The following is a 19257-nucleotide window of genomic DNA, read 5'->3' on the forward strand; positions in this document are numbered from 1 at the left end:
GATCCGACCCTGTGTGACCCCCCCACTGATCCAATCCTGTGACCCCCCCATTGATCCAACCCTGTGGCCCCCCCCCACTGATCCAACCCTGTGGCCCCCCCGCACTGATCCAACCCTGTGTGACCCCACACCACTGATCCAACCCTGTGTGACCCCCCGCCACTGATCCAACCCTGTGACCCCCCCACTCACTGATCCAACTCTGTGACCCCCCCACTGATCCAATCCTGTGACCCCCCCATTGATCCAACCCTGTGGGCCCCCCCATTGATCCAACCCTGTGGCCCCCCCCACTGATCCAACCCTGTGGCCCCCCCACTGATCCAACCCTGTGACCTCCCCCACTGATCCAACCCTGTGTGACCCCCCCACTGATCCAATCCTGTGACCCCCCCATTGATCCAACCCTGTGCCCCCCCCCACTGATCCAACCCTGTGGCCCCCCCCGCACTGATCCAACCCTGTGTGACCGCCCCCACTGATCCAACCCTGTGACCGTCTTATACCCTAACCCTGTGTGACCCCTATGACCCTTTGACCCTCCACCTTGTCCGTCTTGTGCACCCCTCCACCACTGTTCTTTTGTCCTGAGCACTCAGAAATGTGATTCCTGCAGCCTGGCAGCTGTGCCTAGGGTCAGGATCCCTGTCACTGAACAGCTCTGTCACTGTACCTGGTCTCTTTAAAATGCGAGTGGAAACTTTCCTCCCTGACTAAGGTTTTAACTTCTGTTCAAGTGCCTGATTTTGTGTCAGACTGCTTTGTGCAATCTGCCATTCCACTTGAACAAAGATGGTCTACGGGGGAAGTTGTTTTCAGGTAGTAGATTGGACTATTGGCAGTTGTGCTCGTGGATGCAGACACAGTTTATTGATGTAACATACCCCTGAGCCAACAGAACATCGGATTGATCTGTGTTCACTGACCATTGAAGCATAAACCTCTGGTTGTTCCTTTTGTTTGAAAGGTGGCGAAGGCCGTGTCTCACTCTCTGAACAACTGTGTGAACTGTTTGCCTGGGCAGAAGGATGTGGACATGGCACTTAAAAGTATTGGAGAGTCCAGCAAGAAACTGCTGGTGGACTTGGTAAGCTTTAAGTTAAGCATGCTCCAGAGCTGTAAACTGTTCTGTGTGGACTGGTCTTTGGGTCTGTCTGTTGACTTATGCATTCATCAATAAATGATATAAATTCCAGAGTGTTCACTGCAAGCACTTTCAATGACACCTTCATTCTCCCTTACCAAGAATATGCATGAACAGCAAAGCGCGCTGGGCCTGATCCCATCCTCTTATGATGAGCGTATGTACTCTGTGGCAGATTTGATTATCCTCATTGTGTGCAGAGATTCAGGACTGCACAGATGTTTTTCCTCTTCACAGTTCTGATATAAACGAATGCCCGTTGGTCTTCCTCAGCACAGTGTAAGTCCAGCAGGCGTTGGTTGAATCATGTCCCACAGCTTCTAGAGTTATGGGACATTGCTGCACAGAAACAGGCCCTTCATTCCCCTTTAGATTAATACCCAACCCATTAACCTGCACCTGGACCACATCCCTCCAATCCCTGAAGCTGTTCAAATTTCTGTGAAATGTTGAAATTAACCCTTAATCCACCACTTGTGCTAGCAGCTCATTCCACACTCTCACCACACTCTGAAGAAGTTTCCCTTCATGTTTTCCTTAAACATTTCATCTTTTAACATTAACCCATGACCTCCCGTTGTAGTCTCACCCAACTTCAGTTGAAAAAGCCTGCTTATATTTACCCTATCTATATTGCTTATAATTTTGTATACCTTTGTCAAATCTCCCCTCAATCTTCTATGTTCCAAGGAATATAGTCCTAACCTTTTCAACCTTTCCCTGTACCACAGGTTCTCAAGTCCCAGTAACATCCTTGTAAATTTTCTCTGCACTTTCAATCTTATTTACATCTTTCCTGTAGGTAGGATGCAAAACTACACACAATGTTCCAAATTAGGCCTCACCGGTGTCTTATACATGATGATGATGATGACGTCGACTCAGACCTGAGAGGCCAGTGTCGGGCGTTTTCATACCTTACAAGGCGCAGTTCAAAAGGCTGTGTGGGGCACCAATCCTCACACAGACATTTCGCAGTATTATTTTACGAGGCTGAGCTCAACAACAACCCGGCACGGATGGAGAGCGCGCACGGGGACGGTCTGTCACCAGATCGAACTCAGGAACCTCTGTTCTCCAGCCCAGCGTTGGTCTCACTGGGCCACCATCTGACATCTTATACAATTTCAACAATAACATCCCATCTTCTGTACTCAATGCATTGATTTATGAAGGCCAATGTGCCAAGAGCTTTCTTTACAACCCTGTCTACCTGTGAAACCAATTTCAAGGACTATTCCCAGATCCCTTTGTTCTACTGCGCTCTTTGGTGCCCTACTGCTCACCATTTAAGATCTACCCTGGTTGGTCCACCCAAAGTACAACATCTCACACTCGCCTGCATTAAATTCCAGCTGGTCTAGATGCCACTGCAAGCTATAATAACCTTCCTCACTGTCCACTACACCCCATTGTTGGTGTCATCCACAAATTTGCTGATCCAGCTAACCACATTATCAAACAGATCATTGACATTGATGACAAACAACAATGGACCCAGCACCGATTTCTACGGTACACCACTAGTCCCAGGTCTCCAGTCAGAGAGACAACCATCTACCGTCACTCTCTGGTTTCTCCCACAAAGCAGTTACTACCTCATCTTGAATGCCAAATGACTGAACCTTCTTGTCCAACCTCCCATGTGGGACCTTGTCAAATGCCTTGCCAAAGTCTATGTAGACAACAACCACTGCCTTGCCTTCATCCATTTTCCTGGTAACTTCCTTGATAAACAATATAAGATTGATTAGACATGACCTATCATGCATGAAACTATACCAACTATCCCCAATCATTTCATATCTATCCAAATACTGATATGTATCCGGTCCCTTAGAATACTTTTCATAACATTCCCACTGATGTCAGACACACTGTCCAAAAATATATCTTTTTTTATTTTTAGAACTTTTTTGAAACAGTGGAACAACGTAAGCTATCCTCTGTCCTCTGTTGCCTCATTAATTGCTCTGGATGATTTAATCATCTCTGCTAGGGCTCCTACAATTTGTGCACTTGCCTCCCACAGGGTCTTACGGAACACCTTGTCAGGCCCTGGGGATCTATCTACTGTAATTTGCCTTAAGTCAGCAAATATCTCCTGCTCGTAATCTGTACAGGGTCCATGATCTTTCTGCTGCTTTACCTCACTTCTATAGACTCTGTGTCCATCTCCCAGATAAACACAGAGGCAAAAAAATTTTCAGGTCTCAGGGAACCCCTGCATAATAATTATTATATCTAGAGCTCATGGTACGTTAGTGTCATCAGTAAGTTGTAGATATAATAATCCAAAAATAATTGTCAATGGTCTTTGAGTAGAGAATGTAAATTTTAAAAACTCATAAGGCAAACATAATAAATTTCTGTTAAATAACTGGCTTAAAATTAATTTAACTTCTCTAAAGGTAGGCTCAGTAGATTTAATTTCAATAAAGGCTGTAAATTGATTTACTGTTTGTTTTAAGATTCCAGCAGCCATTTAAAATAATCAGTTATTTTACATGTCATATGGCTGTGATTTGTAGCTTAGTGCATTTTCAATTTTGCTGGAGCCATTACTGCATTTGTAAGTTGTTTGCCGCGGACCAGGCATAATGGAATAGGGGTTAATCAGTCACGGCGTGTAAAAATTCCTTCTTTGGAATGAAAATTTCTCTCCAATTTTCTACTACACAGGTAGAGTTTGTTCACTCCCCTAAGTCAGTAAAGGGAAGTTGGAGAGTTAACTCAGGAGAGAGAGGCTGATGCCCATTCAATGCTCGAAAAACACATCTCATGCTCCTCATAGGCCTACCATCTTCCCCTCTGTGCAATACAGCGCTCACCAATTATCAACTGCCTCTCCTATCTCACATCAAGAACTGAGAATAAACACGGTCCTATTGCCCACTGCCACACTGTGCTGAGAGACCTCCAACGAGGTTGTTAACAGGGCTACTCGGACCCTGCCCACCATTGCGAGCTCTACCATCGTGCATTGTGCCAAGTTCAAAAAGCAATGTTTATTTTTTTCGATCACGGTCTGCTGAGAAACCCTGGGTTAGAGTGTTTGTAAGTTTAGGCGGGTGAGTGATGTGTGTTTTTTTTTTCTGGAAATAAATGGGTTGTGATCTCCTTTTGCAATCCTCACCAACACCCCCACCCTTCCCACACGGCCCCTCAAGTTGCCACCGAGTACCAAGAGCTTCCAGGAGGCGCAGAGTGAGCTGAACCAAGCTGCAGCGGATCTGAACCAGTCTGCGGGCGAGGTGGTCCATGCATCCCGAGGGACCAGTCGGCAGCTGGCTGCCGCCTCCGGCAAGTTTAGTGAAGACTTTGACGAGTTCCTGGACGCAGGGATTGAAATGGCTGGGCAGGCTCAGGTAAGCATGCAGCCTGTGGTTCCAGTGCTGGATCAGGGCCCTCAGGTTCAAGCCCGAACAGGGCTGGGACACAGTAACTTGTGGGCACTCTGGCACAAGGTCTTGGGATTCAGGGTGGAAGATCAACACCAGCTCCTGTTTACAGTTTACGTCCAGCCAATAACAAGTAACCTAAAGTACAATCCTACGCCCTTGTCATCATGGGCAGGATGAGCCAAAGGGCCTTGTATAGGTGCTGTATTGCTCCACTACTCTACGACTAGTCTGGACTAAGTTCCACCAACAACCACCCCTCTTCCCTTCCTAGCTGTGATTCACCAGTCTGGGTGCGAGAGGGTAGATTTGGGGAGGGAATGTGGGAGAAGGCTGAAAGAGCAGATGGAACAATGTGATGAGAATGAAGGGGAGAGGTTGAAGGAGGAGAGCAGAAAGGAACACATGGAGTTATAAAGTTCTACAATACAGAAACAGGCCATTTGTCCCACCAGATCCCTGCTGAACTTTACACAGATCTGCTTTAATTTTCACTTACCCCGATTAGAATCATATCCTTCTCTGCTTGCTTGTTCATGTGTTGGTTAAAATGCTTCCTAAGCAGTGACTATATCTGATTCCACCAACATCTTTAGATATCAAATACTCTCCATGTGAAAAGAAAGCTTCTGCCTGCAATTCCCTTGAAATCTTCTTCCCCTCACCTTAAATCTTCTTCTCCTCACCTTAAATCTTCTTCTCCTCACCTTAAATCTTCTTCTCACCTTAAATCTTCTTCCCCTCACCTTAAATCTTCTCCTCTTCACCTTAAATCTTCTCCTCTTCACCTTAAATCTTCTTCCCCTCACCTTAAATCTTCTTCCCCTCACCTTAAATCTTCTTCCCCTCACCTTAAACCTTCTTCCCCTCACCTTAAACCTTTAAACTCTTGCTTTTGATACCCCTCCCAGGGGGAAATATACTGACTGTCTACCCCATCTGTGCATCTCCTCATCTTATATACTTATTTCAGGTTACCCTTCACCACCCTTCCTCGAGGGAGCACAGTCAGCAAGGCTTTGTGTGGAGGAAATTGTGTCTCACCACTTTGTTTGAGTTTCATGAAGAGGTTACCAAGAGGATTAACAAGGGCAGGGGTGTAGATGCTGTTTACATGGACTTTAGGAAGTCCTTTGAGAGATTCCTGTGTGGTAGAGTGGTCTGGAAGGTCAGTCCTCATGGGATCCAGTGTAAGATAGTTAATTGGATATATAATTGGCTTGTTGGACGGGATCAGTGGGTAGCAGTGGAAGGTGGTTTTGGAGGCCAGTGAGCAGTAGTGCTACAGGGATTGGTGCAGGAACCTCTGTTGTTTGTCAGCTATATTAATGATTTAGATGAGATGGAGGTGGTGTAGTTGCAACACACACAAAGTGCTGGAGGAACACAGCAGGCCAGGCAGCGCCTATGGAAACGAGTACAGTCGACAGGACTGCCGAAGGGTCTCGGCCCAAAACATTGACTGTACTCTTGCCCATGAATGCTTGCCCATGAATGCTGTCTGGCTTGCCGAGTTCCTCCAGCATTTTGCGTGTGTTGCTTGGATTTCCAGCATCTGCAGATTGTGACTGGTATAATTGCAAAGTTTGTTAATTACACCAAAGTTGGTGGTGTGTTGGACAGTGAAGAAGTTTGCTCAAGTCAACAGCAGGATTTAGACAAACTGAACATGTTGCTCATAAAGTGGCAGAAGGAATTTATCCTCAGGCAGGTACAGAATGATACATCTTAGGAAGTTAAACCTAAGCTGGATTTAAAAAGAGAGTGGCAGGGCCTTGGGAAGGATTGTTGAACAGAGAGAGCAAGAGTTACAGGTACAGAGAAGATGTTGTGTGGCATGCTTGCCTTCATTGGACCGGGCAATGAGTATGAGAGTAGGAAAGTCATGTTACAGAAAGGCTAGATGTTGGTGAGACCACACTTGGAGTATTGTGCATAGTTCTGGTAACCCAGCTATAGGGAAGGATGTGATTCATCCCGAGAGGGCGCAGGGAAGATTTATTTTATCTAGTGATATATCACGAAATAGGCCCTTCTGGCCCCTTGAGCCGCACCACCCATGAACCCCTGATTTAACACTAGTCTAATCGAGGGACAGTTTACAATAACTAGTTAACACACTAACTGATTCGTCTTTGGACGGTGGAAGGAAACTGGAACACCAAGAGGAAACCAGTGCACTCCATGGGGAGGACGTACAGACCCCTTACAAATTACGTTGAAGTGAACTCTGAACCCTAATGCTTTGAGGTGTAACAGCATTGCACTCACTGTTATGCTACCATGCTACCTACAAGGGTTTTGTCAAGCTTTCTGAGTCAATGGGCTGGGAGTGTTTGTACGGGAGTGAGAGAGGCTGAAGAATGATCTTACAGAGCTTTATAAAATTGTAAAGGATGTCGATTAGATGGGTAGACACACTTTCCCAGGGTAGGAAAGTCTAAATCTAGCAGGTACAGGTTTAAAGTGAGAGGGGGATGATTTTTTTTTTAACTTTATCTGAGAATCATGCTTTGTGTGAACATTAGTTCTAGCTCATTTGGTGCTCTTTGTTCCCTCCTGGTGTACCTCTTGGATTCTCTGTTCTGAGGGTTGTGGAGGTTAGATTAATGACGTAGTTAAAGAGAAAATGGATTAATTTTTTGAAGATCAGGAATTGAGGGCCAGGTGATCTGACACGAGAGAGGGTGAGATCAGCCGTGGTCATGGTGAATGGCAGGACAGGCATGAGGAACCAAGGAGCTTACTCCTGATCCCATTTTCTTATGTTCTAATCGAGAAGATCATGGCCTCAGTCCTGCAGAGAGCCAGGTTACAACTCCACTGGAGTCCTGAGGTATTGATGCATTGTCAAAGATAAGCTGAGACCCCATTGGTTGTCTGGGGTAGATCACATGGCTTTTAGGTCCATGTACTAATGGAAGAGGAACATGTGATGTGTCCAAGAGTCAGACTCCAAGCAGCGTTGCTTAAAAAAAATATTAATGCCCAGTCTCTGAAAAGCTGCATAGAGATCTGAAGCTGCCACTGTAGGTGCACTCTCCTGCCTCGATGGTCCTGGACCCCTCTTAAGTGAATCAGAGCAAAGTTTCTAGGTCAAAGAAGTCCAGGATGCCCAGGAAGGGATTAGACTCAGAGTGCAAAGAGTCAGTGCTGTCAGCATCTACAATATAATTTGGATAGTTATTTAAAAGAAGGGAAATGGCTGTGATTAAAAGGAGGAGATGCAGATTCCCTGGATATCTCTTTCAGTACAGACATAATCAGCTGAATAGCCTTACGTTTTACAGCTCTGCAGTTCAGTGGTTGCTGCCCTGGAAAGACTGATTTGACATTGTCAATAACAGACCAATGAGAAACAGACAGATTCTTCAAAAAATGAATGTAAACATAACATTTTCACTTATTTTTATACAGACAAAAGAGGGTCAGATCCAGGTTGTTGGTAACTTGAAGAATATCTCAATGGCTTCCAGCAAGCTGCTGCTCGCTGCCAAATCACTTTCTGTGGATCCTGCAGCACCCAATGCCAAGAATCTCCTGGCTGCTGCTGCTAGGTAAGTCCTGCTTGTGTCTATTGTGCTTGGCCATAAATCATAAGACCATAAGATAAAGGAGTGGAATTAGGCCATTTGGTCCATCGAGTCTGCTCCACCATTTCATCATGGCAGATCCATTTCCCTCTTAGCCCCATTCTCCCGCCTGCTCCCCATAACCTTTCATGCCCTGTCCATCAACTTCTGCCTTAAATGCACCCAGTGACCTGGCCTCCACAGCTGCCTATGTCAATGAATTACACAGATTCTCCACTCTCTGGCTAAAGAAATTCCTCCTCATCTCAGTTCTAATGGGATTGGGTCCTCTGGTCTTAGACTCCCCCACTATAGGAAACACCCTCTCCATATCCACTCTGCTGAAGCCTTTCAATATTCAATAAGTTTCAGTGAGATCCCCCACCCCACTCATTCTTCCGAATCCCAGTGAGTACAGGCCTAGGACCATCAAACATGAACCTCCTTTGAGCTCTCTCCAATGTCAACACATCGATTCCTAGATAGGGGGACCAAACTACTCACCAGTGCCTTATAAGGCCTCAGCTTTACATCCTTGTTTTTATATTCTACTCCTCTTGAAATGAATGCTAACATTATATTTGCCTTCCTTATCACTGACTCAAACTGCAAGTTATCTTTAAGGAATCCTGCACAAGGACTCCCAAGTCCCTTTGTACCTCAGTTGTTTGTATTTTCCCTCCATTTAGAAAATAGTCAACCCTTTCATTTCTTCTACTTAAGTGCATGACAATACACTTCCTGATTACTGTATTACATCTGCCACTTCTTTGCCTATTCTTCTAATCTGTCTAAGTCCTTCTGTAACCTCTCTACTTCCTCAAAACTACCCGCCCCTCCACCTAGCTTTGTATCATCAGCAAACTTGGCCACAAAGCCATTGTCCAAAATCATTGACATATAATGTAAAAAGAATCGGTCTCAACACAGACCCCTGTAGAACACCACTAGTCGCCAGCAGCCAGATAGAAAGTTCTCCCTTTATCGGCACTCTTTGCCTCCTGCCAATCAGCCAGTGGTCTGTCCATGCTGGGGTATCACCCGTGCTGTAGCACCATGTGAGTTGACACTGGAGTGCCCCCATCAGCCGGGCTCTGTGGGTGACACCCGTGCCTGCTCAGGAAGTGGTGAGTTCATTATTTCTTGTTGACAGTCTGTTGGCACTACTGAGCTGATCCATGTCCCACCACATCTCCCTAGGAGCAGTAATTCGTCAAGCAAATGGGGCACCACTGACCGTACTTGTGGGATGTTGCTCTGCAAAATTTGTAAGCACCCCACATTGGCATGTTGCCTATCCGTAATGATGTTTAGCTGTCACTATGCATTTCAAGCCTTGTCTTGTTCTTTGATTCAGTCAGCTCCCTCCGGCTGTTAACCCAGTGTCCGAGTTTGCAGAGCTCAAACACTGGGTGAAAATTTCCTTCTGCACCGGATTATGTTCACGGATGTGCAGCTCAGCATTCCCTCTGACTGTGTATTGTGTTTGGACTCTTGCTCTGATCACCCTTTTGACTAAGATGTGGTCATTTTTCTCAAGTCAGGAGGTTGATGGAAGAGGAGCCTTTAGAAAAGAATTCACTCTGGGGATTTGTGCTAATACTGCATTGCACCACTTCCTCTAATAAATTACATTACTGTTCTGCTGCTTTTATGTTATTAATCTTTGCTGTAGACCTGCTCCAGGCAATTGAGCACGTGACCAATGCTGACACCAAGGGGATGCTGCTGTCTGTCTGTGACAATATAAACCAACACAGTGTCTCCTACTGGGTGGAGTACCACCTTTGAGTAGTGCAGCCTTTAACCAACTGAGGAGAAGGGTATTCACAGATAAGACCTCAGACCTGATGCAAGATTCCTGTTCTATCAGGCAGTGGTGATCTCTGCTCTTTAAAATGCCTCTGAGGAAATGGTCCCTTCCATCACTTTCTCAAAGCACAGGTCCACAAGATCCTGCCACCCTCAGAATAAACAAACTAACACCAATGTTCTCCCAGGCAAACTTTGTCATGCTTTAACTCCACTCAAAATGCTGGACAAATTCAACAAGTCAAACAGCACCTATGGAGCGGAATAAACACACAACAGTTTGGGCCACAACCCTTCATTGGTCCTGAAACCTCATCTGTTTATTTCCCTCCACGCTGCCTGCCTTGCTGAGGTCCTCCAGCATTTAGATTAGATTAGATTAGATTATGAGGACACGCAGTCCTCTTCTTGGCATTTAGTAATGCATGCATTAAGAAATGATACACTATTCCTCCGGTGTGATATCACAGAAACAAGACAAATCAAGACTGAAAAACTGACAAAAACCACATAATTATAACATATAGTTACAACAGTGCAAAACAATACCATAATTTCATGCAGAACAGACCATGGGCACGGTAAAAAAAAAGTCTCAAAGTCTCTCGAAAGTCCCATCATCTCACGCAGGTGGTAGAAGGGAGAAACTCTCCCTGCCATGAACCTCCATCACCGCAAACTTGCCAATGCAGCACCCTGGAAGCACCCAACCACAGCCGACTCTTGAGTCCGTCCGAAAACTTCGAGCCTCCGACCAGCCCTCCAACACCGAGCACCGAGCACCATCTCTGCCGAGCGCTTCGACTCCAGCCCCGGCAACAGGCAATAGGCAAAGCTGAGGATTTAGGGCCTTCCCCTCTGGAGTTTCTCAATCACACAGTAGCAGCAGCAGCGAAGCAGGCATCTCAGAAGTTTCTCCAGATGTTCCTCCGTGCTTCTCACGTCTGTCTCCATCAAATCAGGATTGTACATGGCCCCTACTTAACAAATACGATATCATTTCGGAGCGGCCACGCACGCTGCGTCACATCGCCGTCTTCTCCTCCCCACATTTTGTTTGTGTTGCTCAAGATCTGCAGAATCTCTTGTACCTATCTCCACTCAGTCTGCACTAGTGAACATGGTCAACCACAAACTCCCAAATCAGACACTATCCCAAGCTTGGTCATGAGAAGAGCTTCCCAGGCTGAGAGAAGGAAACATTCAACGATGTGCTCAAGACCTCGTGAGAATATACAGTATGACATGTCTACTGATTTGTAAAAGCACAGAACGTGAGAGTTAGTAGTTGTTTGCCTTTCAGTGTGATCATGGCTGATTATCCAAATTCATTGCCTGGTGTCCAATTTCTGCACATATTCCTTGATCCTTTTAGCTCTCATATATCTATCTGTTGTTTATATTTAATCAATTGGCTTCTGCTGTGTTTTTCGTAGTAGAGAGTTCTGCAGGTTCACTGCTGTCTGGGTGAAGGAGACTCTCAGGAGGATGAGTATTTGGGATGAGAAACAGGCTCTGTGGTTCACCAAGTCTTGCTGACCATCAGGAAATTTACTCTAAACCTACTCTAATTATCATACCCATCAGCATTGACTGGGGGCAATTTATGGTGACCACTTAACCGCTTAACTTTGTACTTCTTTGGGGTGGGGGGGTAACAAGAGCCTCCTGGGGAAACCCTCATGGTCACATCAATTAGTTAATTACACTCTGCACTCAGCAGGCTCCCGGACAGAAGGAGTGTGATAATACTCTCTGAAAGCTCGGGGTAAGAACTAAGCAAAGGATCAAGTGTTTGGACAACTGGGTCCTGCTTGTTCACTTATGAGGCAAATTCCACACAGATAGCACCGAGGTCAGGATTGAAGCTGGGTCACTGGAGCCTTGGGACCGTGGTGTGTCGAGAACTTTGAGGTTATGAGTCAAAAGCACACTCAAACCGCAAGAGGAAATTCACCTTTGAACCCCAAGGTTCTGCTTAAGAAGTTAAAAGGTACTGCAGCATTATTTGAGAGAGAGAAGTGAACTACAGTGCAGTGGCCTGGCCTACAGTTTTGTCTCGACAAAGATTATTGAGAAAGACTATTTGTCCTGCTGAGTTACTGTTTTGAAGGGTAATGCTGTGCTAAGACTGAATGTCCCTGTCCCGGTATCCTAGCAGCAGCCGTAGAGTCCTTTGGGACTCCAGCGGTCAAATGTCCAAGCATTGCATCAATGGCTGTTATTAGGGCATTTCAATCAATAAGCCTGTCGAGGCTGAAGAAATAACAGTGACTGCCTCTGTGTTTTGCAGGGCTGTTACAGAGAGCATCAATCAGTTAATTACACTCTGCACTCAGCAGGCTCCCGGACAGAAGGAGTGTGACAATGCCCTTCGAGAGCTCGAGGTAAGAATTAAGCAAAGGATCAAGTGTTTGGACAGCTCAGTCCTGCTTGTTCACTTATCTCTCTGGTCATTTGTGTCAGAAAGCAGGGGCAAATTTCATTGTTTGAACCAAGCTTAATAACCTTACTGAAAATAACTGATTCCTATGTTGCATTAAGGCTTCACTGTCATTGATTCCAGCAAAAATGAGTGCTGAGATCCAATGGATCTGGAGTCAGGAAATATAAGTTATCAGAAGCTTATGTTACATCTAACAACAATCTAAATCTTGCAGGTAAAATATTGAGAACTAGATTCGACGTAGATTTTTAATCCAAGTCTTACTGTGCATATAGAGAGCATGAAACCTCAAACTCTACACACCTACAGTCCACTGGGGTGAATTTGATCTGTGTCAGAATTTGTGACAGTACCTGTGTAATCATAGTCGCTCATCAGGTAACAGTGTGCATCTGAGTGACTTGCCTCTTCCTGAGAACTGAGGCAGTTTTAAAGATGGTATAGAAGCAAAGAACATGCTGGTGGAGCTACTCACCTTTGAAGAAAGGCATGAAAAGCCTGCTTTTATATATATATATGTGTGTGTGTGTGTGTGTGTGTATACACTTGTGATCCTTGTCTATATAAGCATGCCAAGGGATTCAAAAACAAACATACATAATAGCTGAGCTAATGTTTGCTAAGTCAGCCGCAGCTGGTTCTGGGTATCACAGCTCAGGAAAGATATGACTGGGTAACCGTAAGCAGTGACTGGGTCTCTCGGCACTGAGGTCTGGTTACTGCGTACACTGTGGCTCAGAAGGCAAGTGGGGGAGAAGGGGACTGCAGTGGTGATAGGGCATTCCATAGTTAGAGGAATAGACATGAGATTGTGTGGATGTGAAAGGGACATTCAGAAGGTGTGTTGCCTCCCAGGTGCCAGGGTCAGGGATTGCTCAGATCGGGCCCATGGGATTCTAAATGGGACGGTGAGCAGCCAGAAGTCTTGGTACATATTGGCACCAATGACGTAGGCAGGAAAAGGGAGGCGATCCTGAAGAGGGAATTTAAGCAACTAGGTAGAAAGCTGAATAGCAAGACCTAGGGGATAGTAAGGGTAAGAAAAGGGTGATTTGGCAGATTACCGTATGGCTAAGGGGTTCAGATTTCTAGATCTTTGGGATCACTTCTGTCAAAGATGTAACCTGTACAAAATCATCTGAACCCGAGGGGGACCGATATCCTTGCGGACAGGTGTGCTAGAACTGCTGGGGAGGGTTTAAATGAATTTGCATGGGGATGGGACCTGGAGTGATAGGGCTGAGGATAGAGTATTTGGCATACAAACAGATGCAGTGTGTGGTGAGACCATGAGGAAGAACAGGCAGATGTTAGGGCAAAATTGCAGTGAGTGGAATGAGTTGCAGTGTAACAGGAGACAAAGTTGAAAAGAGTGACGAATGGAGGAACTTTATTTGAATATACACAGTATTCAGAATAAGGTAGATGATCTTGTCACACCGAGATTGGCAGGTACAGCGTCGTGGGCATCACTGAGTTGTGGCTGAAAAAAGCTCAAGATCAAAGGATACCCATTGTATCGAAAGGACAGGCGGGGTGGGGGGGTGGCTCTGTTGATTAAAAAATTAATTCAAATCCTTAGAAAGGTGACACCGGATCAGAAGATGTAGAATCCTTGTGAGTAAAGTTAAGAAACTGCAAGGGTGAAAAGATCCTAATGTGAGTTATATACAGATCTCCAAACAGGGTGTGGGATATACATTACAATGGGAAGTAGAAAAGGCACGTGATGAGGGTAATGTTATGATAGTCATCGTGGATAATGTGCAGATAGATTGGGAAAACCAGGTTGGTGCTGGAACCCGAGAGAGAATTTGTAGAATGCCTATGAGATGGCTTTTTAGAGCAACTTGTGATTGAGCCCACTAGGGAAAGGCTTTTCTGGATTGGTTGTTGTGTAATGAACTAGATTCGATTAGTTCAATAGTTCCAGTTTAATATCAGAGATATTAATATACAACCTGAAATTCTTACTCTCACAGACATCCTCGAAAACAGAAGGGTACCCCACAGAATGTGACAGTAAAAACGTTAGAACCCCAGAGCCCGCCATTCGGCCCCCCCACGCACAAGCAGCAGTAAAACATCAACCCTCCCCCTCCCCCACTTACTTCAGCAAAGAAAAAGCATCAGCACCCTCCACTCACCAAGCAAGCAATAGCAAAGCCCCCAAGAAAGACCATGGTCTGTAGTACAATGAAAACTAATCACACACCCGACAATTCAACATACCACAGGCTTTCTCCCCCAATAAAGAGAGAGAGAGAGAAATGTGCCCCTTTCACAGCGAGAGGGGAGACGGATGAAGACAAACAACTCACTGATTGTGGTGTTAAAGTCTGCTGAGTTACTTTTTTCCTCTGAGTTCTCCAACTCGAGAATCAGCAACAAACTCTCCCCCACCAATGAGAGAAAGTGTATTCAATTCACTGAGTACAGAGCCCCCGACAGCTGATCTGATGTCCACAACGCTTCAGTCAGTGGCACCTGCATAGGCTTGTCCGCAGGTCCAAAACCTCAGAACTCCGAAAGCACACTCGTTTTCTTGGCTGCGTCCTTGGGACATCGAAAAAGAGCCAATCAATGAGCCCCTGGAGTGGGTCCCACTCCACAAGGAACCAAAGTTTGAGTGTAGCTGTAGGTCAGGGTCTTTAACAGAACCCCATACACCTTTAAAAAGAAAAAGAGAGACAATAAAGTAGAAATTAAGCTGTTTCCTCAGATGAGGTTGAAGGAGTCACTGTCGAGCGCCATCGTAGCTTAAGGAAAAGGAACCCTAAGGAGGAAGTGATTGTAATGTGAAAGCCTTCACCCTGCAATTTGAGAGGGAGAAGTTAAAGTCAGATGTATCAGTTTTACAGTGAAGTAAATGGAATTACAGAAGCATGACAGAGGAGCTGACCAAAGTTGATTGGAAGGGGACACTAGCAGGGATGACAACAGAACAGCAATGGCTGGAATTTCTGGGAGCAATTTGGAAAGTGCAGGATAAGTACATTCCAAAGATGAAGAAATAATCTGAAGGGGGGATGAGGCAACCATGGCTAACAAAGGAGATCAAAGGCAACATAAAAGCAAAAGAGAGAGCATATAATAGAGAAAAAAATTAATGGGAAGTTAGAGGATTGGGAAGCTTTTAAAAACTAACAGAAGACAACTTAACAAACCATAAGGAGTGAAAAGATGAAATAAGCTAGCCAATAATATTGGAGGATACAAAGTTTTTTTTCCAGATATATAAAGAGCAAAAGAGAGGCAAGAGTAGACATTGGACCGCTGGAAAATGATGCTGGAGAGGTAGTAATGGGGCACAAGAAAATGGTGGATGATGAACTGCACAAGTATTTTGCATTGGTCTTCACTGTGGAAGACGCCAGCAGTATCCCAGAAGTTCAAGGGTGCCAAGAGGCAGAAATGAGTGCAGTTGCTATTGCTAGGGAGAAGATGCTTCAGAAATTGTAAGGTCTGAAGGTAGATCACTGGACTAGATGGGCTACACCCCAGGGTTCTGAAAGAGGTCGCTGAAAGGATTGTGGAGGCATAAGTAATAATCTTTCAATAATTAGATTCTGGCATGGAGAGAACTGGAAAATTGCAAATGTTACTTCACTTTCCAAGAAGGGAGGGAGGCAGAGAAAGGAAATTATAAGCCAGTTAGCCTGACCTCAGTGGTTGGGAAGATGTTGGATTTGGTTATTAAGGATGAGATCTCAGGGTACTTGGAGGCACATGATTAAATAGGCCAAAATCAGCATGGTTTTTTTTTAAGGGAAAATCTCGCCTGACAAGTCTGTTGGAATTCTTTGAAGAAATAACCAGCAGAATAGACAAGGGAGAATCGGTGGATGTTATGTCCTTAGATTTTCAGAAAACCTTTGACAAGGTACCTCACACATTAGGCTGCTTAACAAAATGAAAGCCCATGGTATTACAGCAAAAATACCAGCATGGATGGAGGATGATTGGCAAGGAGGCAAAGAGTGGGAATAAAGGGAGCCTTTTCGGGTTGGTTGCCGGTGACCAGTGGTGTTCAGCAGGGTTTGGTGATGGGACTGCTTCTTTTATGTTGTATGTCAATGATTTGGATGGCGGAACTGGTGGCTTTTTGACCAAGTTTGCAGATGATACAAAGATGGGTGGAGGGGCAGATAATGTTGAGGAAGCAGGGAGGCAGGGTTTGCCTCCTGGCAATCAGCCAGTGCTCTATCCATGGTAGTATCTGTCCTGCAATGCTATGCCCTCTTATCTTGTAACCAACCTCTCATGCGGCACCTTGTCTGAGGCCTTCTGAAAATTCAAGTACACAGCATCCTCCAATTCTCCTCTGTCTATCCTGCTTGGAGATAGGTGGAGGGGTAGGTAGTGTTGAGGAACCAAGGAGGTAGACAGATAAGGAGAATAGGCAAATGAATACAGTGTCAGAAAGTGTACAGTCATGCACTTTGGTAGAAAAATTAAAAGCACAGAATATTTTCTAAACTGAACGAAAATTCAAAAGTCTGAAGTGCATGAGGACTTGGGAGTCCTCGTGCAGGGTACCCTAAAGGTTAACTTGCATGTTGAATTGGTGGTAACAGAAGCAAATGTAATATTAGCATTCATTTCGAAAGGACTAGAATATAAAAGCAAGGATGTAATGCTGGGGCTTTATATGACACTGGTGAGGTCTCAGTTGGAGTATTGTGAGCAGTTTTGGGCCCTTTGTCTAAGAAAGGATGTACTGACACTGGAGATGGTACAGAGGAGGTTCACGAGAATAGTTCCGGAAATGAAAGGATTATCGTATAAGGAGCGTTTAATGGGTTTGAACCTGTACTTGCTGGAATTTAGAAGAAAGAGGGGTGATCTCATTGAAACCTATCGAATGCTGGAAAGCCTAGATAGAACGAATGTGGAGAGGATGTTTATTATCATGGGTGAGTCTAGTACCAGAGAGCACAGCCTCAGAATAGAGGGACATCCTTCTAGAATGGCGATGAGGAGGAATTTCTTTAGCCAGAGAGTCGTGAATCTGTGGAATACATTGCCATGGGTGCCTGCAGAGGCCAGGTCATTGGGTGTTTTTAAGGTGGAGTTTGGTCGATTCTTGATTAGTCAAAGGTTACGGGGAGAAGGCAAGAGAATGAGTTGAGGGGAAAATGGATCAGCCATGATGAAATGCCAGAGCAGACTAGATGGTCAGAATGGCCTAAATCTACTTTAATATCTTATGGTCTTATTCAAGATGGAGAAGGTTCGGAAGGTGATTTACTGAAGTCACATCAGGCTGCCGTGTGTACCCAATCCATGACCTTGGGGTTCTTAATGCTGTAAAGCGCACCTTCTGCACTTTAAATGGCCATAGAACTGACATTCCCAGAAGTCATGGTGTCGGGGGTGGTGGGGGAGAGTGGGTCACTGTTAACCTTGGTGTCCATATGGATTGCTGAAAAGGAGGAAAGGAATAAAATCATTGTTAGTTGAGCAGGGTAATGGTGGGAGGAAAGATGACGACTGAAGGCCAGTAAATCTTGATGAACCAATAGCACACATGCTAAGGGAAGCAGCAATAGAAATAATAGATGTTTTGCTGATTCCATTGACTCTGAAACACAATTTAAGCAAGGAGGGAGAGAGAACATAGACTGGTAAGCCTGACATCAATCATGGAGAAAATTGTGGAGTTAATTTTAAAAGATGTCATATAGGTTGCAGGATTGGACAAAGTCAACATGGATCGGGAATTCTACTGGAATTTTTGAGGAGGGAATGAGTAAAATAGATGAGAGAGCCAGTTGGTGCTCTGTGTTTGGCCTTTCAAAGGACTACAGATTGAATTAACAGCAGAGAGTTCAAAATCAGGAAAGATATGGATAAAACTAGAAAGTGTTCCCACTGCACGACAGTTTGTAACAAGAAAATAAGAAGCAAAGAGCAAGGTGAGATGAGATTTCTTAATGCAACAGGTCATCAAAATCGAGAATGTATTTCTGAAGGGTCTGTGGAATTGATTCAAAAGTCACGTTAAAAGGTAAATCGTACTCTATCTATCCATTCTATATTTCCAGCAGTCCACAACCAGCACCTTGGCTTTGACCACCTCAGTAAAACTCTCATCTATAATGCTTCAGCATCCCAGATGGTCCTAAGTGCATCCAATTCAAATTCATAAAATGCTCCATCACTTGGTATAAGTGCAAGTGAGTTCCTGCAAGGTAATCAATTCTAGTATGGATGGCAAAAAAATGATGCTATTTACTACTCTGGCATTTCTGAAATGTTTTCCAGACTGCAAAAGGCATGCTCGATAACCCCAGTGACCCGGTCAGTGACCTTTCCTACTTTGACTGTATTGAAAGTGTGATGGAGAATTCCAAGGTAGGTCGGATTCTGATTTGGTGCAATCAGGCAACTGAGCTATTCGGCAGTATGGGCCTTCACTGAGTCCATTTCATTTTGCTCTTCACCATCATTCAGGTCCTCGGTGAAGCCATGGCAGGGATCTCTCAGAAGGCCAAGACCGGTGATCTTCCTGCATTTGGAGACTCCGTTGGGATTGCTTCGAAGGCGTTGTGTGGTCTGACAGAAGCTGCAGCTCAGGTACCAATGTCATTCCTTCTCACCGTCAATGGACCCTAGTCCTGCCTTCGTGGAAAGGACTTCCATCATCAAAGAATTATCACAAACCGGGAAAAATATGAAATGCTGGATATATTCAACTAATCAGGCAGCAGATTTGTACTTTCTGGAAGTTAGGGCTGATTTGCTGAAAGTTTCCAAGATAATAAGCGAAGCTGAGGGGGCAGATGGGGGAAGTCTCTTTCCAATGGACTTGGGTACTTCTCAGGAGTTACGGTTTAACTGGGAGGATAAACAAGCAAAAGACAGCAAGTCAGTTGTTAA

The 19257-nt window shown here is 44.9% G+C and overlaps 1 protein-coding gene across 5 annotated transcripts in view; it reads left to right on the plus strand.

Moving 5' to 3' along the window:
• Positions 1–19257, plus strand: part of tln2b (talin 2b) — a 323891-nt gene that overhangs the window by 227727 nt on the left and 76907 nt on the right. For all 5 annotated transcript variants that reach the window (XM_063070979.1, XM_063070978.1, XM_063070977.1 and 2 more), the window contains 6 exons: positions 968–1087; positions 4315–4512; positions 7963–8102; positions 12223–12316; positions 18643–18732; positions 18832–18954. In XM_063070979.1, coding sequence (XP_062927049.1) covers positions 968–1087; positions 4315–4512; positions 7963–8102; positions 12223–12316; positions 18643–18732; positions 18832–18954 — 765 coding nt within the window. The remainder of the gene's footprint in view (positions 1–967; positions 1088–4314; positions 4513–7962; positions 8103–12222; positions 12317–18642; positions 18733–18831; positions 18955–19257) is intronic.

This window comes from Mobula hypostoma, chromosome 18 (assembly GCF_963921235.1).
Source record: "Mobula hypostoma chromosome 18, sMobHyp1.1, whole genome shotgun sequence".
NCBI lineage: Eukaryota > Metazoa > Chordata > Chondrichthyes > Myliobatiformes > Myliobatidae > Mobula > Mobula hypostoma.